General features: G+C 52.1%; 1 protein-coding gene across 1 annotated transcript; it reads right to left on the bottom strand.

Moving 5' to 3' along the window:
• Positions 1–347: 347 nt before the first annotated feature.
• Positions 348–21,795, bottom strand: BACE1 (beta-secretase 1). Its single transcript, XM_079928113.1, has 9 exons — positions 20,948–21,795; positions 6,683–6,771; positions 4,961–5,177; positions 4,343–4,480; positions 3,504–3,638; positions 2,415–2,516; positions 1,905–2,054; positions 1,472–1,643; positions 348–597 (listed from the first exon to the last, which is right to left on the bottom strand). The coding sequence occupies exons 1-9, from the start codon at positions 21,197–21,199 to the stop codon at positions 356–358; spliced, it is 1,497 nt and encodes a 498-aa protein (XP_079784239.1). The 5' UTR covers positions 21,200–21,795; the 3' UTR covers positions 348–355.
• Positions 21,796–22,340: the final 545 nt, after the last annotated feature.

A 22,340-nucleotide genomic window follows, 5' to 3' on the forward strand; every position in this document is an offset into this window, starting at 1 on the left:
TACTTCTGGAACTAAGAAAAGAAGAATACTTTGGGTTGGAGAATCTAAAGGGATGGTGGACAAAGGCTCAGGGCTGAAGTTTCAAGCAGCAGAATTTCCCAACTCAAGTTTGAGGTGACCAAGGGTATTCCCGCCATCAGAGCACTTCTTTCTTCCCTCTCCTGGTTCCTACAGGTGCAGTCCCTGCAACCCACCTTGCCAGCTTTTCCTTTTCTGTCAAGGCAGAGGCATTTGTGGGTGGGTGAGGGTCTTGAGGTGCTCTGGCCACAGGTGCCATCTGTGTCTCCTCCTTGTGACCAGAGCGAACCACCAGATGTGGTCCAGGGGGATCTCTCTCTTCTGCCCGTGGGACTCCTCACTTCAGCAGGGAGATGTCATCAGCAAAGTCATCGTGCTGATGGCGCAGGCAGCGGAGGCAGCGCCACTGACACACCATGAGGCAGAGGGGCAGCATGAAGAGGGCGCAGATGGCAGCCATGACATAGGCTATGGTCATGAGGGTCGATTCATCTGTCTGTGGGATGTTGTAGCCACAGTCTTCCATGTCCAGGGTGACAAAAGGACCTTCTACCGCTGCTGTCCTGAACTCATCGTGCACTGGAGAAAGGGCAGATGTGAGTCACAGAGCAGTTTGGATCACACACCCAAAAGAACTTCCCGGGACAGGCCTTGAAACCGGCCCTGAGGAGGCCGTAGAGTCTCCCTCCTGGGAGATGTTTAGGAGCAGGACAGAAAGCCGTTGCTACGTGGAGGCATGGCTCTCCTCCAGGTCACTGGGGACAACAACCCTTTCCTGTCTACCTGTCCAATAGGACAGGGCCCTAAAAGTCAGTCATTCTAAGCTGACCAAAAAGCCAGCCCTACATATACCTAGTAAACTCACCTGCTCCTGCTGAAATTCAGTTGCAAGACCCTGCCAGTAGCATTCAACCTCGGCATACGGCAGCTGGCAGGGTCACGATAGGCCCAGCCCGCCACCCTTGGATCTAGAGCTTCCCAAGGTGCCGAGGCAGCTCTTGCTGTTCTGGGTCTCCAAAAGAGGTTGCCAGTCCAGGCGGGGGTCAGCATGCCAGGCGATACAAAAAAACCACAAGCACCGGGGCTTCCCTGGTGGCGCAGCGGTTGAGAGTCCGCCTGCCGATGCAGGGGACGTGGGTTCGTGCCCCGGTCCGGGAAGATCCCACATGCCGCGGAGCGGCTGGGCCCGTGAGCCATGGCCGCTGAGCCTGCACGTCCGGAGCCTGTGCTCCGCAACGGGAGAGGCCACAACAGTGAGAGGCCCGCGAACCACAAAAAAAAAAAAAAAAAAAAAAAAGCACAAGCACCGACACTAGCTTTTACACAATACGTGGACTCTGGCTTGAGGCAACGGTTACTCCCTCCCAGACTGACAGGGGCCCGGGTACCCTCACCACTGGACAGGGAGAACGGGGATAGACTGACCCCACACCCTCGTTCCTGGCTCTCTCACCATGGCAAGCACTGACAGCAAAGCCAATTCGTTTCCGGGCCCGATCAAAGACAACGTAGAAGCCCTCCATGATAACGGCTCCCATGACAGTGCCCGTGGATGACTGTGAGATGGCGAACTTGTAACAGTCGTCTTGGGATGTGGCCACATCTTCCACTGGCCGCAGGTATTGCTAAGGATAAGCAAGCAAAGAGTGAGAGTATGTCTTCCTCCACCCTTCACCCCATTTCTGCCTTCTTGGTATCGATGCCCTTAGGCTGCCCTTCCCTTTGCCAGCCCTGAGCTCCGAGAGGCTGGTTTTTCCCAGAGCCCTTTACCGCTGGATCCTCATCTATTTTGTCTTCCAAGTTATAGGAAGCCATGCCTCTCACTCTTTCTCAATATATCCTTTGTTCTCGTCCTGGGATCCCACTGATTCAGGCCAGGGACATACCTGTGGAAGGATGGTGATTCGGAAGGACTGATTGGTGACCTCACCCATTAGGTAGAGTGAGATGACCGGGAAAATGTTCCACGGGGTGGTGCCTGCTTGCCAGCACACCAGCTGCTCCCCGAGCCAGAAACCGTCTGGGAACTTCTCCGTCTGTGTTGATGGGAAAAGGATAAAGATGAGGAAACGGCCTCTTTCACCATCTCGCCTCTCCCATTTTCAGATAACACTTACTGGGCCCTTTACTTGCTTTTCCATGAAATATCCAAACTGGGGAAAGGTCAGCTGAAACCCAAGGCTTAGAGGAAGAGAGCAAGAGAGTAAGGCCAAAACTTTGGGCTGGGGGACTGTGTGCTGAGCAAGCTGAGGCCCATAGCAGAGAACCGTTGTTTAAGAGACCTAAGTAGAGGGATCTAAGGATAGACATCTTGGCTTTTGTGGAGGAACGTGCCTCTCACAGACTTCCCGTGACACTCTGTCATCTCTTGTACCCCTGTCCTGAGTCCCACTGACCGAGGAGGCTGCCTTGATGGATTTGACAGCAGCTTCAAACACTTTCTTGGGCAGACGAAGGTTGGTGGTGCCACTGTCAACGATGCTCTTGTCATAGTTGTACTAAGAGGGAGAAGAGAGGGTTAGAACATCAAAAGCCTTCTTGATGCCAGGCTTTGGCCAGAATTGGAGGGGTGAGGCTGACTGCTTGGGGTCCTTCCTGGGTTGGCATCCTGGCTTTGCCACTTCTTAGGTGGATCTCCTTGGGCAAGTTACTTAACATCTGTGCCTCAGTTTCCTCATCTGTAAAATGAGGATAATAATAGTACCTACCTCAAAGAGTTATTAAATAAATAAAGAGCATTAAATTAATTAATATATTTGAAGTGTTTAGGATTGTGCCCTGCACATAGGAAGCAGTCAGTACATGTTAACTCTTATTATCTTGGGTGGGTAGACATTCTCTAAATCTTGAAAATAAAAATACCTTGTATAATGCTTTTAACTTTTCATAATACGTTTGTATCTGTTCTAAGTTAACATACATGAAGAATCTAGGTAAGGAACACCCAAATAGTTTAACTGCCATTATTGGGTCTTGCTGTGTGTCAAGCACTGGGATAAACACTTTATTCACTTTCTCTATTTTCACCACCGTCTTTGGAAAAGCTGTTTTTACTTCTGTTTTGCAGGTGAGGAAACTGAGACACAAAATAGTAACTTGCCTGAGGACACATAGCTAGAGCAGAGCTAGAAACCCAGGTCTTTCTTACTCCAAAGCCAGACTCTTCTACTACGTCATGTGACACTGCCTCGCGGACGACTTGCCCAAGGTCATAAAGCAAGGCAGTGACCAGAGTCCAGATATGCTTTTTTCCGTACCAGACCTTATGCCACGCAGCCTCTGGGAAAGTGCTAAGCCAGTCCCTAGCCCCAAACCTCAGGTCCCGCCATGTGACCATTAAGCTCCTTGCTGTTCTAGGCTCAGCCCCCAACCCTCCTGCAGGTCCTGCACCTCAACCTCATCCTCCCAGCCTCATAACTCGGGGTCTGGCCTCACGCGATGCTGCCTCCCCCTTGCCTCTCCCTGCCTCCCCCAGGTTTTATTACCTCCTTGCAGTCCATTTTCAGATCCTGTCCATTGATCTCCACCCGCACAATGATCACCTCGTAATACCATTCCCGCCGGATGGGTGTGTACCAGAGGCTGCCCATGTACAGCGAGTGGTCGATACCCCCGATGATCTAGGGAGCAGAAGAGCCAGTACCCGTGTGCCAACACAGAAGGACAACAAGTCACCCAGAGGGCAAGCATAGGATCAGTCATTTCTGGGGTGGCAAGGCGCTCTGCACATCACCTTTCTCATCTTCCTGCTTCTAATCAAACCACGCCGTAAAGCGACTGATACTTTCTTAAATGTGTTAAAGGATGTGTTCAGGGGAAAAGGCTTTCCAGGATTTTTAATTGTTTCAGAATCACACAGCCCTTGATATAAAGTTATTTAAACCTAAACTGGCATAATAAATGTTGAGTGAATGATAATTTGCTTCTGTTGTAAGTTTTATTTTCTCTGCTTGTTGGAGATAGAGTTCACCAGTTGTCCTAAATGAATTAATAAATAGACTTTTAAACTCCTTACATCTCCGCCTTCTCATCATCAGACTGAACAGTCTTGACTTGAGAGGCCTTATTTTCATTTCCTTTGAAATTTTCCTAATCATCTGTCATCCTTGCCAAGTTTACCATAGGAGCCTCAAGTCCTTTCTGGAATAATGCAAGGAAGAAAAGGGTAGAAAAAGAAAAATGGAGGTGGGGAACATGAAGAGGTTTCTCTCGATTCTCAGCAGTGGAGCCCGAGGCTGTGGTGTGGCCTCAGAGGGCAGGGAGGCAGCAGGTGCTCACGTCTCTGCCCAGTGCCCGGGCCTCCCCTCTCCTAGGGCCTACTCACCATGCTCCCTCCAACTGAGGCCAGCACCTCCGACTGGTTGAGGGGGAAGCCAGCACCACAGAGCTGCAGGGAGAAGAGATTGGGCACGTGGGTCTGCTTTACCAACGAGTCAAAGAATGGCTCCAGGGAGTCGTCAGGCTGTGACAGAGAGAGACAAGGAGTGAATCCTCGCACAGAGGGCCCTAATGGAAAGAGGAATGGGAGGGCAAAAGCAAAACTTGGGGGATGTTCCTTGGGAAAGACCATCCTGAGGTACTGAGATTTGGTGGAGAGAGGGACAGCAAGACACACTGGCAATGCAAACAGGAAAGATCTGTAGGATCGTTGATCCCCATCTGCTTAACCTGTTTCAGAGTTATGGGGGCCTCTCTTATTCTTAAAGATCTTAGCGTCAATAGAAAAGATAGCCTGTTCCTCCACCTGTCACCATAGTTCTGCCCTCTGTAGGGATGAAATTCAGACTGCCACCCTATCCACCTGTAAAGTAATTCTTTAAACTGATTTGTTTCCCTCCCTTATTCAGTTCCCTCCCCTTCTCTCCCGTAACTCCGTCCCTGTGTAGCATGCAGTGTGCAACGTTCAGGCAGAATGTCTAGGGCTAGCCCTTGTTCCTCTCACCCTGGCGATCTCAGCGTAGGCCAGCCCCAGGATGCCCTCCCAGTTGGAGCCATTGATGAAGAACTTGTCTGATTCAGTGATGGCAGCGATGTTGGCACGAACGGTGACGTTGGGGCCGTGGGGGATGCTCACCAGGTCGGTGCCCAGCTCCCCCTCCCACTTGCCCTGGGTGTAGGGCACATACACGCCCTTCCGGAGGTCCCGGTATGTACTGGACCTGTGCAAAGCAGGCAGAGATCTGTTGGGTGCGTAACCACAGCTGGTACATGGAGCCAGCATCTAACCTACTCCCAGACGCCGAATCTCATCTCGGTCATCTACATAAGACAGGATGCTGTCAGGCTGCTCAAGAGAACATCCATAGATCCTTCACCGGGAACAGAATAAGTGACCTTGCAGACGGACGTGGGGAGCTGTCTCTGGCGCTCGCTCTCCTGTGTCCGTAGCTCGTATTCCTAGATCTGGAGCTCAGGCCCTGGAAGAACAAGTCTAGGCTTTGTGTATTGTGACTGCTGCTGCTGAAGGGACAGCTAGCGGGCATCTCCCACTCCCCGCCCCCTGACCTTATCACGCTCTTAAAGAAAAGGAGCCATTGACTCTTGCTGCCTTGGGACCCAGTGGTACCATCTGAGTGGTAGAGAAAGTACCAAGCGGGTGAGCATGGAACTTCTTCAGCAAATTCTTCCAAGGAAGGAGTTTGCACGAGCACCTCAGCAGGGCGAGCAGGCAGGACGCACCACTCGGATGGAACATGCTTATCACCATGTGTCACCCCCACCTGTGTGGAATGACGCCTCTGACCAGGGCTGGTGTGTATGATGGGGGCAGTGATGGGACACGGGCAAGGAGCTGGAATGAATTCCCTTTCATGGACCCTGGCCATGCCCCCTTCCCTGACTGCTTTCTTTAGATAGGGAAGTTAAAGGGCAAGGGACCTAAGAAGGCGCCTTTGGCATTTGCCTAGAAGTCCAAGAATGGGGTGTCAGTCTCGACTCACATGTTTTCACACACACATACGCCTCAGACATTAGATGGCCTCTCGCCACTTCCTGCTTTTCTGTTAAAGGGGCTCCCAGATCATCCCTCACTGGCTCTGTTACCTTAAAAACCCACTTCCACCCTCCCTCCCACCTGTTAGCTAAGTCCAGCTGCTGGAACTCCCGGGAGGCAGGGAAGCATTTAGCTTTCAGTCCCTGATATCAGGCCAGGCAGTGGAGCCATGGAAGGCTCTTCCTTCCCTTCCTTGAACCGTGCAAAGCCACCAAGAGTAGCCCCCAGGCGAGGACACAGCGAAGGGAGCTGTCACTGCAGCCTGCTCAGCCTAGACTTAGGTGGTGGCGTCAGAAAACCAGAGCCACTGAGGGGTGTGGGTTGGAGTCCCTGGGCCTCCCAGTTCAGGCAGAGAGAAGGAGACCTCGAGACTGCACTGGGAGCTTTGGGGCTGCTCTCCTTCCTGCTTTCCCTCCCCCAGGAAGCTGCCCTATCTCGGAACTGACGCACTTCCTGGCTGTCCTTCAACTTACCCTTCCCATAGTTTACCTCCTCAACTCTCCAGCCCCTCCACTCTTCTCTTCTGGTCACTGTTGCCTTCTTTTCCCTCCCTCCTGCCCAGCAGGAAGAAAGGCTCTGTGGAGCTGGTCCTTCTCCCTGCAGCCCTCCCCCGACCCTCCTTTGCCCTGGATCCTTGGGAAGAGCCTTCCCCCTTCCTCTCCCCGCACTCACAGCTGCCTCTGGTAGTAGCGGTGCAGGAAAGGGTGGGGGGCGGCCCCAACTGCGAAGTTACTGCTGCCTGTGTCCACCAGGATGTTGAGCTGTCAGAGAAAAGGGAGAGAAAGATGCTAGGACAGGAGGCCTGGACTCACTCCCTTCATTGTCCTGTACCCTCCCCATCCCCCGGCTATGTGGTCTTCCTTTGGAGTGTCCAGGGTGAAGCTTCCAGATGCAGGACTGGACAGGCTGGCCCTGCTAGTACCGTGACCACAGTCAGAACATGGGGTCCTGTGACGCCCTCAGCATGGCCTCAGAAACCTTGTGTCTGCTTTTGTCTTCGCTGCAGAATTGGAACATTTTCTGTGTCATCAGAGCCATATAACTGGGGTGTGTGTGTGTGTGTGTGTGTGTGTGTGTGTGTGTGTGTGTGTGTGTTTCCATTCCTATTTCTGTCTACCTGCAGATGCCCTTCCTCACTCTGTCTGCAGAGCTTGCCCCTTCCCCTCCTCTCTGGTTCTCCTGGGAAGCACATCACCGGCAGGCAGCCTGGCTCATCCCCCTCCAGCTCACAGACGAGCTATTCTAGGAGCTGGCACTGACCAGGGGCACTGTGGGGACCACAATGGCATGTTGAGGCCCACGTGTTTCTGACCCTGGCTGCCAGAATGTGGCTCCCCATGAAGGGCCCCCTTCTGTCTCAGAGGTGACACAGACCTATGAGTCCCACTGTCAGAAATAGTGGGACTATAGCCAGGAGCCCTGTATGAGGTCCTGGTGAAAAGCCATCTCCTCGGGGCCCTGGTTTTGGCTCATTGAAGATGGACAGGTGTTGTCTTGCTGTTCCTTCTGTGCGGCTCCTTCTACGTCTCTTCTACTTTGTCCTCCTTCCTCCTGAGATGGCCTGACCCCTCCTCAGCCAGTCAGCCGTTTTTTTGATGCCTCCTATATCCTCACAGGCAAAAAGGAAAGGCCCCTGTCCTCAAAAACACAGCAATCTATAAAGTGAATCCTCTCTCTTTCTTTTTTTAATGAATTTATTTTTTAAATTTATTTTTGGCTATGTTGGGGCTTTGTTGCTGTGCGTGGGCTTTCTCTAGCTGCGGCGAGTGGGGGCTACTCTTCATTGCGGTGTGCAGGCTTCTTACTGCGGTGGTTTTTGTTATTGCGGAGCACGGGCTCTAGGTGCAGGAGCTTCAGTAGCTGTGGCTCACGGGCTCTAGAGCGCAGGCTCAGCAGTTGTGGCGCACGGGCTTAGTTGCTCCGCGGCATGTGAGATCTTCCCGGACCAGGGCTGGAACCCGTGTCCCCTGCATTGGCAGGCGGATTCTTAACCACTGCGCCACCAGGGAAGTCCAAGTGAATCCTCTCCTGCCCACTTGTGTGTCCTTCACCTCAGCTTCTCCTCTGACCTCAGGGCCCTCCATTTCTGCATCACCTCTCCTCAGTGCAGTGAAGTCAGCTGACCTTGGCCTTGCTGCAGGCTCCGACCTTGTCACATAGGGCAGGTCACTGTGTTTCGTCCCCTCTGCCGGATCCTCCGGCTCCTTCCTGCTCTCAGTGGTCCCTGGTAGGTCTGCTGACTGCACCTCCCCCAGCGGCCGCTCAGGCTTCCTGGCCTCCCCATGGCCGCTGTCCCCTAGCTCTCTGACCCTGCCTCCTCCCTCCTTCCCAGCCCCCACTCCTGGCCTGCCTCCCATTTCCCTCCCCGCCCCTCTGCCCCTACCTCTCCCTGGTGTCCCTCTCCCCGGTCTCTAAGCAGCCACTGGCCCCAGATGCTGTGCTTTCAGAGAATCAATAGAGCTAGAGGCACAGCAGTTCAGATTTCAATCAGCCAGGTTAATGATTAAAAAGGCTTCTTCACCACCCACTCCCCAGAACCCGCTCTCCCACCTGCCAGGACTCTGGTCTCCGCGCCACGGCTGGCCTCAGGCTTACAGGCGCCCCTGCTATCACTGGACCCCAAAGAAAGAGGGTCTCCTCCACAGCGCTGGCGCCGGTGGTGGTAGGGGGGACCGCCTGGAGTGTGTGTACCTGGCCGGCTCTAGGAGAATCCAACCACCTTTGACACTGGAATGGAGCTGTATCTGGGGGCTCGGCTCAGCTGGTCCAGGCCCCCTCCTCCCCACTCCTCTCTGTCCTGTACGGGAGGAGCCCTCTCTGCAGGCCACTCGCCCCCCCCAGCCCGGGGGCCCATCATCCCTGGTGCCCTTCCAGTTCCAGCCTTTCTCCTCACCTGAGGAAGTTCTCCCCACTCCGCCCCCAAGGGGGTCAAGCCTGGGGAGGAATGACCCCTCCCCTCCCATTGCTCTCTCTTTAAACCCCCAGCCCCAATACCAGGAATTCAAGCCACCACTGCTCTCTCTGCTGCCCCCTCTCCACCCTCCACGCACACAGAAAAGGGAAACCAAAATAAACAGTTGCCTCTTCCTCCTGAGCAAATGTCCTTCTGTCTGTTTGCCCTTTGCACTGTGATCCTGCTTCCGAGAGAAGTGATTTTGATCCTGTCCTTCCAACATTTCTATCATGAGCCCCCTGGGCAGCCTGAAGGAGGAGGGTTTGCGTGCGTCCAACCTTAGCAGACGCCCTCCCCTCTAATTTCACCCAGCAGGGGGCCGTCAGAAGACCCCTCCCCCCATCTCCCACAAGATCATTCCCACGTCGTCCATCCTGCCTTTCTACAATCCCTCCTCCTGCCTAAGGAGGATCCACCCCTCATGCCACACCCCCCCACCCCCAAATCTGGATTCTTCCTGTTGGCATTTACAAATGCTTGTCTCTTCATTTAAAAAAAAAAAAAAAAATCTTTAATCTCACATCCGCCTCCAGCTACCCTCTCTCTCCTCTCCCTTCACAACCAAAGTTCTCGGCCAAGCTGTCTTCATTTCTTCACCTCCTACTCATTCCTCAACCCATTCTCAAACTGAGTTTCGCCTCTATCCCTCCCTCCACTATAAAACAGCCCTTACTACAGTTACCAATGATTTTGTGTCACCAAATACAAAAGACGGTTTTCAAATCAATCCTCATCTTGCTTGACCTCTCTGGAGCATTCAACGCTGCCGACCCCTCCCTCCTTGAAACACTCTTCCCTGTCACCCTATCCCGTGCTTTCCTCCTGCCTCTCTGATAGGATCTTCTGTCTACTTTGCAGGCTCACTTCTCAAGGCCTGGGCATTGGTCCTCTTCCCCTCCTGCTCTACTCTGTCCTTAGGCCATCTCATCCATGGCAGCGGCTACAATTACCACCTATGTCCTTATACCTGCTGAGCTTTCAGCTCTAGCCCCTTCCTCCCCTTCAAACTGCCTCAAAGACACCTCGAATTCAGGATGTCCATGGCTGACCTTACCTGGTCCTGCCCATCTGTTTTTTCTTCACAGTTTCCTACATTAGTCACCATCCATCTGTTTCATAAGTCAGCAACTTCAGAGACATCCAAACACCTTCCTCTTCTTCACATCTCCATCCAAGGCATCAACGAGTCCTGTCCAATTAACCTTCTTAAAAGTCTCCGAATGTATTCATTTCTTGCCACCTCCTTTGCCACTCCTGGCCAAGCTATCATCATCTCATCCTGGAATACCACAATAGCTTTTCAACTGATCTTGGTACATCCACTGTTGACCTCTCCAACCTGTTTCTGCACTGTGGCTAGAATGATCTTTTCAAAGCGCAGATGTGACCACGTTACCCTCCCGTGTCAATGGCTTTCCTTTGCTATTATAATAAAGACTTAAAGCTTTAACATTTCCTATAGGGCCCTTCATGGTCCAGCCCCGCCTACATAGCCAGCCTAGCTTGTCCCATACTCCCCCAAGCCCTCTGCCCACCAGCCACACTGGGCTCATTTCAGGTCCTCCAATCAGCCATTTCAGGTCCTCCAATCAGCCATGGTCCCTCCCGCAAAGGCTGTTGGTCATTCACTCTGCCTGGATTATCCTCCTTTCCACTTGCAGAGCTAGGGTCTTACCACTTTCACTTTCTACTCATCTCCTATCATCCTTCAGTCTGAGCTCAAAAGGGACTTCCTAGGGACCTCCCTGGTGGCACAGTGGTTAAGAATCCACCTGGTAATGCAGGGGACACGGATTCGATCCCTGGTCCGAGAAGATCCCACATGACGTGGAGCAACTAAGCCTGTGCACCACAACTGCTGAATCTGCGCTCTAGAGCTCACGAGCCACAACTACTGAGCCCGCGTGCCATAACTACTGAAGCCTGCACACCTAGAGCCCATGCTCCACAGCAAGAGAAGCCACCGCAATGAGAAGCCCGCGCACCGCAACGAAGAGTAGCCCCCGCTCGCTGCAACCAGAGAAAGCCCGCGTGCAGCAAGAGAAGCTGCGTGCATCAATGAAGACCCAACGCAGCCAAAAAAAAAAAAGGGACTACCTAAGGGAGAAAGACCAGGTCATATTCTCTGATTAAAATGCTTCTGTAGGACTTGCCACTATAATGTCATACTGAATCTCATCTCCCCTTGTATCTAATTTTTAAAAAAATCCCCATTGTCTCCCTACTGGGTATCACAGTGGCTGGCAATAAGTATTTCTTGAATTAATGAATGCTTAAAGGAAAAAGGAGAAAGAGCTAATCTACCCTATTTTCGGGGTGAGGGAGGGATCTCTCAGTGGCCCCCAAACTATGGGTGTTTTTAGGTTATAGGTGTGGCTCTAGCTCAGACCTGCCTTCCTCTCGCCAGCCCCCCTGGTTTGATACAGGCAGCCCGGAGTCCTGGAGCCATCTTACTTCTTCCCTATCCCTTGGGGCCAGGCCAACTCAGAAGTCCCTGTAGAGCTTGCCTTTAGATGCCCAGAGGACCGCAGCATGGAGTCAGGGCTAGGTCAGTGCCAATCACTTAACAAACAAATATGCCCCTGGGGGCCTCTGAGGGATTGCAGCTTCATGGGAAGTGCTAACAAGCCCCACAGGGAAAGGCACGCTTGCCCATTCCATCCTGCAGGCAAGGCTCCCCTGGAGGAGTCTGCAGCAATAGATCTTGGGCAATGAGACAGATGTGGAGCTGCTGAGTCCAGGGTAAGCTCTTTGTTCACAAATCCCACCTGTCTTGGCCCCAGCTCTCACTAGCAGATGGGAGTTACTTAGATTCTTCTGGGTGAAAAGAGCCTTCAGGAGTCATCTGTCCGTTGGCCTGGAGATATGGGAGCTTGTTCCAGTTCCGAAAGATCTCTAGTTATTAAGATCCACAACCTTTCTTGGCAGCCTGTGCTAGGGTCTTACCACTTTCACGCACCTCTGGGAAAGGGCTTTTTTTTTTTTTTTTTTTCTGCCGTGCGTCACCATGTGGCATGTGGGATCTTAGTTCCTCGACCAGGGATCGAACCTGTGCCCCTACATTGGAAGCTCGGAGCCTTAACTGCTGGACCGCTGGGAAGTCCCTGGGAGGGGGCTTTAATTCCTCCTGCTAAAGGAAAGTCTGTTATCTTCTGTGTGGGCCTCAGAGTTTACGGGGGAAGAGCCCTTATATTCTCGTAGTATAAGCCTTTCAGCTGAAGCTGAGATGTAGGAGCCTTTCTTCCATTTCACAGAGGAGGAAACTGAGACCAAGGGTGAATAAGAACGTAACCCCTCTTACACATAAGCCACAAAGCTAGGACAAGAGCCCCTTGGCTCTGACCAAGGCCCAAGTCTTCTCTTTCATCTCCTTGACCTTCCTGTCTCTCTCATTCTCTCTCATTGGGAAAGGAAATACATGGTAGATTGTTACACTAATGAATCAGACGCCCTGTATCCATGCCCTGGTGTGATCCCCTCTGACATTGACGCTGGGCTTGGCCATGTGACTTGCTTTGCCCAATGGGACATCAGCAAAGGAGGAAAGCAGAGGCTTGTTAAGTGCTCTGTGCACTGGGGAGACTGGCCTCTTGGAATGCGGCCCTGAGCTTGTACGTGAGGAGGCTCAGTCTTGCCTCCTTGAGGATGAAAGACTTCACAGAGAAAGAGGTCCAGCAGCCTGGCGTAGTCCGGCCCCCAGCCGACCCACCAGCTGAATGCAGCCACACGAGGAGCCCAGGTAAGATCTGTAGGATCACAGCCAGCCCACAGAATCCTGAGAGGCAATGGCTCTCGTCTTAGTTTGTTACACTGCATCAGATAACTGCTACAAAACTACCTGAATTAAATCCTGAGATCCTTGACTTTGGGGCACCTACCCACCCATCGGTCAACTCCAAATACCATCTCTTATCACTTTTCCCCTCTCTCACCATCAAGTTTCTCAGTAGCACAATGATCTGTCACCTCTGCATACGCCGTTTCCTTTTCTTGAAATGTTCTCTCCCCGTTCCATCTAACTTCTGTTCAATTTTCAAGTCGTGGTTTAAACATTCTTTCTCCCAAAGGTCCTGCCCTGATGCCCCCGCCCAGATTAGGTTCCTCCTCTCGTAGGTCCTCAAGAACAACTGCGCTTCTTTGCCTACCCTTTCATCCAACTTGAAACCACTTATCCAATGTCTGTCTGTCCTACACACTATGAGTTCCACAGGGTAGGGAGCACATTTCTGTGCTTATTATCTAATTCTTACCTAGCTCTCAGTAGGTGCTCTGTAGCAATTGTTTTTAACTGTAATTGCCTCATTTGCTGCAGGTCTCTGTGACTCTAGAGCCTTGCCATTAGTTCTCAGCCTCAGGGTCCTTGCAGGGGGGATTTTCAATCCGGTACTGCGTATGGTGATGATGGCAATGGATGCCCACTGTACCCACGAAACTGAGTAGCCACCCAGGTTCTTAGAGCAGTCCGAGTGATTTCAGGACTCGCTGCTCCCGGAGTCCTCTGAGTTAGCTTCATCTGCTTCCCTAAGTGGACATTCCCAGACCTGAGCTTGCCCGAGGCTGAGAGATGGGGGCAAGGAAGGACATGAGGAACCTCAAGTCAGCAGCTGGTCCTGGCTGAGAGCCAGCGCAGCACACAGCTCCTGCCTCGAACTGAGTCCGGCAACTGGGTCCCATCCAGGCTCCTCCCACCTTGACCAAATCAGCTGACCCAATGGAAATGGACTCCTTTCTCAGACATATCCTCTGCTTCCACTTCGCTCTCCAGGCTGAAGCTGGCAATCAATACCTCGGAGCAAGCAGGCTCCCTGGTGCCACTCACCCCATCTTGGGCTGTTTTTTAAAAGGAATCCCAAGGTGGCTGGGTCATCCCAAACCTTATCTAGGGCAGCCTTCCCCCTTTAGACAGGATGCTCCATTTCCCCTGGGCTCAAACCCAGCTCAACTAATATCTATCAGTGCTTCCTATTCAAATGAGATGATGATGCGAATGGTCAAAAAGCTTACCTGTCTGTTCTTAAAGAAAAGATCTGTGACAATGGTTTTCAAACTTATTTTTCAAGCAGCAGAACCCTTTTGCAATCTCATTCAGGATCCCAGCATACCAAAGAGAAAAAGCAGAGATGCTCTGCTTTAGGGAGAGCTTTTATTTCTTTGTCTCCATCCCCTCCCTGTGGTGGCTCTCGAGGCGTCTCGTTAGCACCTTCAGCCTCCACGGAACCCGTCTGGGAAATCCTGTTTGGAGGGTAGCACAGCCACTGCTACCTGCTTTTCATTGTCAGACAGTTCCTGTTGTCTAACCTTGTCCCGTCCACAGGTTACAGGGGCTGTAATAGTCTCTGAGTCTGTCCTCAGGTGAGAATGAAGCTGATCTCTGGCCTAAGCCCACTTTCCTCCATGGCACCCGGTTGTGCTCAGCACATAGGTCTGTTTGCTTGAGCCATTGGGAGATGCCAGGGTTCATGCCTTGTGCTATTTGGTGAAAACTCCACAGGCGCTGGAGTCGAACAATTGGTGGGGTTCACCAAGCCTGAGAGGCCAACCAAGGAGACATCCAGCCTGTACATAGTGGGGTTACAGTGGCCAGGAGACAGGGTAGCCACTGGGCCCATCCTGCCAGGGGAAGCTCAGGGCAGCTCTAGGACCAGGAAAATGGTGTTTCCTTTCCAGAACTCCCCACTGCCCAGGCCCCCCAAGCGAGATGGCTCCCAGCAGACACAGAAGTTAGTTGGCGGGTAGGAGGGCTTCCCTGAGAGATGTTTCTCTTCCTGGATTTTCAACCAAAATTTCTGCTTAGCTCTTTACTGGAGATACCCAAGAAGGGCCCTTGACCATCTACCTTAGTGAGGGGGCACGGTCTTTCTCAATGCCTCTCTCACTCCCAGCTGAATTCTTTCTTTCCAGACCTGGGGAGGAAGAGCAAGAGATAGGTGTGAAAGGACAGCCTAAGAGTCCCAGCAGAGGCCTACGTGCAACTGAAGCCCAACCCCAGTCTCTAGGTTGCCTCCCAGTGCCTGAGGCCAAAACTGTCTTGACGGGGGCTGGGCTTCAGGGTCATCTAACTTGGAGGGTGATTCTTTGAGTTCAAAGGTTTTCGACCTTTTAAGTACCAGAACTCAATCAATCAATCAATCAAACAAACCTGGAATTCCACTGTATAAATACAACAAAAGCTGACCTATTCTGGGAGATTTGGGGGCAGGTGGGACAGGGGAGGGCTTGGTGAGGGGAAAGGTGGAAGGTACAGTCTTGCCTCTTACCTTTCTCTTAACCTCTCTCTCACCCTTGAGGTCCCTTTACAGAACCCCACAGATCTCAGTTTGAAAACCATTCTAGGGAGGGGGTCAGGAAAACCACTTGGCATCTTCATGGGTTTTGAGATCCTGAATCCTCACAGTTTTCCACTTCTCTGATCATTTTCTTTTGCTCCCTTGATCCCTCGTCTACATCCGATATTCTTTCCCTAATCGTTTTCCTCTTCTCTCTCCATTCTCTCAAACAAGTTCATTTGCTAACTTGGCTTCCACAAGCACCTCTCTACAGGTGACCCCTGAGTCTACCTGTCCAGTCCCAACTTGTCTCTTGGCTTCCAGTTCCCCATTCTCAGCTGGTTGCTGGATACATCCACAAGAATTGTCCACTGGCATCTCGAACTCAACCAACATGTCCCAGACTATGGAATGCTGGAAAGAACCAAGTATTTGGACTTGGAATCCAAAGACCAGGATTTGAACCCTAGCTCTCTTCTTCCCTTAGCTGTGTAATTTTGGGCAAACCACTTAATCCCTCTGAGACTCAGTTTCCTCCTGCCCAAAACAGACATGCTAATACCTTGCCCTTTTTAATTAAAGCAGAGTAATAAACATGGAAGTTTGGTAAACTATATTGTGCTTGAAAAGCTTGCTCCTTTTGCTGTGTGTCCTGTTGCAAACACAGTCAGAGAAGTTCAAAGGCGGGAGACTTCTTCTCTTCCCTCTCACCCATCAGGGACAGGGAACACCTGGTTGACCTGACAGGTGAATGCTGGCTCTCTGAAGACTTCTCCTCTTTTATATCTTCTTTCAGGCCCGTGTGTCCTAACTGAAATCCTTGTCTCGGACTCTAGAACATCCAAGTTATCCTGCACCCTGGAGTAGTTTTCCTAAAACCAAAATTCACGAGACCATTTCTCTGCTGCCCCCAGAATGAAACCCAACGCCCACTCAGCCTCACAGCATCCCTATCACAGCTTCCAGCTTCTTAGCATAGTTCACGTCTCTCTTTACGAAGTTTTTTCTCCCCACTCTCCAAATAGCAAAGCTTTCTCATCTTTCTAGGCCATATTCAAATGCTACCTTTTCTCGCAAGCCTTTCCTAACACTCTGTCAGAAGTAGCTGCTTCTTTCTTTATACTTCCAAGACTCACTGTTCTTCTATTTGTACCAAATGTACTTGGTGTTGTGTGATATATAGGCGTTTACATGTCTGTGTCTCACACCAAATCGTGAGCACTCCAAGGGCTGAGACTATGACGTATGCTTCTCTTTGGTAAGTAGGTGCTCAATAAATATTTGTTAAACTGAAAATTGACCATCACCAGATTTCAATCCTAACAATTAAATTATTGGCCTGTGTTTGGATGGCGATGCTTGTACTGTTATAATGAGATGATATCCTTTCATTTAAGCAAAGAGAATGAAAATGCTTTCTCCAAGATCTCCACTTCTGTACTTACAGCAGCCCATCAACAGTTCTATTGAAAGGTCTTACTCTTTATTTATTCATTTGCTCAACACTTTTTAGGTGCCTGTTCTGAGCCTGGCGCTGTCATAGATACTAGCCAAAGAGAAATAAAACACTACAAAAATTCATTAATTAAAAAAGACATTGTCCTCAAGAGCTTGGTGTTTTATGAGGGAAACAAACACAGAAACAGTGACACGTGCTCCTAAGTGTAGTAAGGAAGACGTGAGTTGGTGTCAGGAGAATGGAAGCGGGATCTCTGATAAACTCTCTCTTCTTCTCAAATAGGTGGTATGGAAGAGTAGGGAGGTCAAGGGTGAGACACGGTCTTAGCTTACTGACCTGCCAATTATTTAATCTTTCAGTCCCCATTTCTTCTGCTAGAAGCTGCAAATAGTAAGACCTTTTTATATACTGCAGGAATTACTGTAAAGAACAAAATAGTCTATGTAGAATATATTTTAAACTTTTATAGGACTTCCCTGGTGGCGCAGTGGTTACAAATCCACCTGCCAATGCAGGGGACGTGGGTTCGAGCCCTGGTCCGGGAAGATCCCACATGCCGTGGAGCAACTAAGCCCGTGCACCACAACTGCTGAGCCTGCGCTCTAGAGCCCGCAAGCCATAACTACTGAAGCCTGGGCACCTAGAGCCCATGCTCTGCAACAAGAGAAGCCACCACAATGAGAAGCCCGCGCACCACAAAGAAGAGTAGCCCCTGCTCGCCGCAACTAGAGAAAAGCCCGCGTGCAGCAGCAAAGACCCAACTCAGCCAAAAATAAGTAAATTAATTTTAAAAAGCTTTTATAAACTGTAACCATAAATACAAGGATATATTTGTACACCCATAGTCCTAAACCATCCCCTCCTGCCAACTTTCTCACAAATGGTCTTGTCATGTTCCAATTCATCCCAGATCGGAATCTTGAAATCACCTTTGACACCTTCCTCCTCACCCTTCACACCAATGTCACCGAGCCTTGCATCCCAGTCTTCCCTCCTTTTTCCACCTGATCACAGCCTCACTCTGTCCTTGTCATAGCGCTCCACACTTGGACCTTTGTGACAGAGCCTCCTGCTGCCTGCATCTCTCAGTTCCATTCTTTCTAAAATTCAGATGCCTCTTCCTAAAAGATTGCTTTCTTTGTCATTCCCCTGCACAAATAAATTCAATTTCCCCCTTATTTCTGCAGAGACCAAAGTCCAAACCTTATGGCTTGACATTTAAGGCTTTTGGCCACTTGGTTCTATCTTATTTACCCAAACCTGTAACATTAGCTGGCCTGGGTTTCTCACTGTCTCCTGAATGAACATGCATAAGCCCAAACACACATAACGCATTCTCTTCATTCACTGTGTCCTCGCTTGGTCTCAGGGGAGAGGGTGGGAAGGAGTGGACACACAAATGAAGTTGCGATCCCAGTTCGGGAGGACTTTTCTGTGCTGGGAATGGTCTCGACCCTCCTATGCATCCTTCAAGACCATGCTCGTAGCACATCTTCACGAGGCCTTGCCTGATTTTACCTCCTTCAGAGCACCTATAGGGACTTCCCTGGTGGTCCAGTGGTTAGGAGTCCACACTTCTGCTGCAGGGGGTTCCGTTTCGATGCCTGTTTGGGGAACTAAAATGCTGCATGCCGTGCAGCCAAAAAAATAAATAAATAAAAATAAACTGAAGAAAAGAACCCCTCCCTTAAAAGAATATAGATGGAAAAAATTTAAAAAAAAAGAACACCCGTAGCACTCACTCATGGTACTGCTATAAATCAATGCTTTTCAAACTTGAGACAGCCCCTGAGGTTCTGACCTCGTAGGTGTGGAGAGGGGCCAGAGAATTTACATTTCTAACTGGCTCTGATGACAAGGGTCTGGGGTCCTCACTTTGAGTACAACTGCTGCAGATTACTTTGTACAAGCACTTATACTTTCACTTCCACACTAAGCTCTTGAGGTAGAAAATGTATTTTCTGTCTCTTTGTGGATCAGTCCCCCAAAACCAGCAATGAATTGCCTGGCATATAGAAAGTGCTCCCCAAGTTTCACTGTTGCTCGTTTACAGTACTGTGCCTTTCACATTCTCATTTGGTGCTTATAACAACCCCACTGGGTCGGGAGAAAGGGCATCCTTCTCGCAGACTGCGGGGGGCAGAATCAAGTCACCACAGAGCACAGACTGGCTGGCGTTGGCTCAGGTATGGAGCCGTAAGCCAACTCATAGGGTGGCTCTAACTGGGGTCTCCCTGCCACTGGCTTCCTGGACTGGTGCTGAACTTGAAGCCCACTTTTCCCTTCTCCTAGGAAGGAGCAGGAATGGAACTGACATTTATTGGGCAATTACTCTCTGCCAGTTTCTGGGCTGGGGGATGTACATATTATCTCAGGGGTCCAGGGAAGTACAGTAATGGGATCCCCCATTTACATGTTTTACGTGTAAAACATGGAGGCTCAGAACACCCAGGTTTTTATGCTTCCTTGCAGAGCACAGAAGAGGCAGGAGTGGCCAGACAAGTAGGAGAAAGTGATTTCACATTTACTGGAGGACAAGTGGGTGTCCAGGTGCATTGTTCTAGGTGCTTTCACCTGCCTAGTCTCCTTAATCCTCACAATCACCTTCCAAAGGAGATCTCATTTCACCCATTTTTAAAGACACGGCAACAGCCTCAGAGAGGTTATATAATTTTCCCAAGGACACACAGCTGGGAAAAGGGAAAGCTGTGGGTTGTGGAGCTGGAATTCCTGGTCTCTCTGACCCCAAAGCCCTTGTTGGTCCCAGAGCCCCGTTCTGTGTCCATGTCACAGGGTCTCTGCACAATTTGCATGGTGCATCAGTAGCAGAAACGGGACTAGGAACCAGGTCCACACAGCCTCCTTCTCCCTGACAACAGCTGGCATCCTGTTGGCTCAGGCTGCTAGAGGCCTGGATTCAGGCTCTGTCCTTACACCGGTTCAAGACTGTTTACAGCACATAGGCAAGAGGAGGGGTAAGTGGGGAAGACCAGAGCCTTGGATCAGCTGAGAGGTGGGAGGGAGGCCTGGGTGGCATGGACCTCGGAAGGCTTGCTTCCATCAGGTAATTGGGAAGCGGAGGCTTGTTTTCCCCCTAGATCTGGTGTGAGAGCTGTTTAGAAGTCCAGGAAGTGTGGTGGTTCCCTCTGCCCATAGACACACTCCCACCTTCACAGACCCTCCCAAGGACAAGCCTCCCAGACACAGATCAGGGGGAGGGGGGTGGCTCAGAGATGTGCGGGCTCAGATTCAAGGTGACACTCACCAGCACACACAGAGCCATCCTGCCACCCGTGCCCGGGCTCAACCACAGAGGAGGCAAATGCTCACAGAGGGCAGCCACGGCACCCCGCGGAGGGCTGCTCATGGCACACTCCTACCCGGCCAGAGGTACAGAGGGTGAAACCTCCAACCAGCCACCTTGAGTGTACCTTGGAGGATTGTCAGGAAGGATGGGGGGAGCTGGCAGGCAGTGTTTTCTCCGTCGCTGCCATCCCCCACCCCTGAGCACCTATCAGCTCGTGGAGGGAGTCTCATGCTTAGAAGGGGGCTCTGGCTCCTTTGCTCTATGCAGTGTGTGATCTGTCCTTTCCCCAGACTCAGTTCAGTTCCCTCTGGCCAGTACTTGGGAGGCATCAGGTAGGGGAGGGACTGGAGTGCAGGATGCAAAGCTGGGGAGGAAGTAGGGGCAGGGGAAGGCAAGAGTCAGCCCGGGGCTTCTGGAGGTCACAAGGAACTCGGAAACCTTGTTTCGCTGTCCTGTGGCAGCTCAGACACGGGGAGAAAAGGGCCGGTCCAACTCCTGCCAGGATTCCTTGGTCCTCAAGATGCTGGGAACCAATGGTCAGAACCCCAGATGCCAAGATTGGGTGACCAAGATCCAGAGCAGTGGGGCTGGGAGACTCAAGCTCGGTCTGGGCTGACACCTGTTCACAGCACCCCTGTGGTTTGGACTCTTCTCCAGGTCAGGCTCCCCCCACTGATAAGTTTCTCTTGCCCCAAATCCTTCCTGAGCCATGTGTGTGTGTAAGACAGAGAGAGAGGGGAGGGCAGACAGAAGCCTGTGAGGGGAAGGGAAGTGAGAAGGGGGGCTTTGGGGCTGACTGCTGCCAGTATGATCCCAGAGGACAGGTTTGGGTGAGGGTCCCTCCAGCCCGCACCGTGCAGCCCATTTTAACAGGAGCCAGCATGCTGCACCCCCAGCCTGTCTCCCCTCGGCTCGTGCAGGAGGGAGGGTAGGGCTGGCCCGACAAGCTTACCGTCTGTGGGGGGCTGCCCACGGTCATCTCCACGTAGTAGCCCTGACCGGACTTGCCCCTCAGGTTGTCCACCATCTCCACAAAGCTGCCCCTCCGGCTGGGCTCCTCGTCGGTCTCCCGGGGCAGCCGCAGCCCCAGGGGGGCGCCCCCCAGCCCGCTTCGCAGGGGCAGCCGGATGCCAGGCTGGGAGCCGTGGGCAGGCAGCACCCCAGAGCCCATCCACAGCAGGAGCCAGGGCAGCGCTTGGGCCATGGTGGGCCCTGGCCTTGGGGCGCTCTGGGCTCACTCCAGCCTGCGACCGTCCCTGTGGCCTGACCCCAACTCTGGGTGCTGGAGGTGGCTTCTCAGGAGAGTGAACGGTGCGACATCAGGGCTCCAGCGCCTGCAGGCCCCTCGGCCAGCCCTTGGCTCCAGGCTGTGGGGAGCGGGCAGGAGAGATCCACAGAGAGACAGGAGGGGAGGAGACGGATCCGGAGCCTGGCTACATCTGGCCAGCGGTCCAACCTCAACAGAGGTCCGGGAGAGGCCGGCTCGGGCCCCCCGGGGGGCTGGGCGGGGCGGGCATGGCAGGTCGGAGGCTGCTTTCCTGGTCCTCCCGGCGGGGCGGCAGCAGGGGAAGGGTCAGGGGCTCCGGGCTCCTACAGCTGCGTTTGCAGCTCAGGCCACCATAATCCCGCTCCCAGCTCCCAGGCAGCCTGGGGAGACGGAAAGACTTGTGGCAGCGGCTGTCAAAGCCAAAGGGTTTTCGCTTTTCCCTGGGATCGCTGGGAAGTGTAGTCTTCCCGTGGCAGACAGCCCGGCTTCCGGGGTTGGTGAGGGGTCTGGGATGCCCTCTGCCGAGATGGAGTCCACCCTGCAGGACCCTGGCAGGATGGGAAGGGCCATCGGGATGGAGTGGCGGCAGACCTCTCTTGTTCCGTCAGCTTTTCATTGGGCATTTCTGGAGCACCCACTGTATGCCAGGCACGCTGCCAGGCCCTGGGGCTACAGAGAGAAATAAAATGCATATGCACCGCACAAAATGATGGGGAATTAAGGAGCAGGGGTTGGGGGGACGTCTGGGGGGTCTGGGAAGACTCAGCGGGAGGAGGTGGTATTTAATTTGAACCTTAAAGAATGGGTGGAATTTCTAAGAGCAGAGATTTTGCGAAGCAAGAGTAAGGGGGATAGAAGGGTATTCTACGCAGCCAAAGGAATAAGCAAGGGCAAAGGGGAAAGTGCAGGGGGCAGTCCGCCTTCACTGGAGCCTGCAATCTGCAGGGAGGTGAGAGCCAGCTGGGGCTTCTCTCAGCTGAATCCTTTTGTGCCTTTGGTGCTCTACCTGCCCTGACCTCCACCCCAGATTCTGTGAATCTTCAAGCCCATCCAGATTTCTGTGCTGGCAGTGAGCTGA

Source organism: Stenella coeruleoalba, assembly GCF_951394435.1.
Source record: "Stenella coeruleoalba genome assembly, chromosome: 8".
In the NCBI taxonomy this organism is placed as follows: Eukaryota; Metazoa; Chordata; class Mammalia; order Artiodactyla; family Delphinidae; genus Stenella; species Stenella coeruleoalba.

Excerpts from the sequence above, each read along its gene's own strand:
- BACE1 (XM_079928113.1), bottom strand. The coding sequence starts at position 21,199 with ATGGCCCAAGCGCTGCCCTGGCTCCTGCTGTGGATGGGCTCTGGGGTG. Across the intron at positions 6,772-20,947 it reads TGGGCAGCCCCCCACAGACG|CTCAACATCCTGGTGGACAC; the intron begins GTAAGCTTGTCG and ends TTTCTCTGACAG. Across the intron at positions 2,517-3,503 it reads TGAAAATGGACTGCAAGGAG|TACAACTATGACAAGAGCAT; the intron begins GTAATAAAACCT and ends TCTCCCTCTTAG.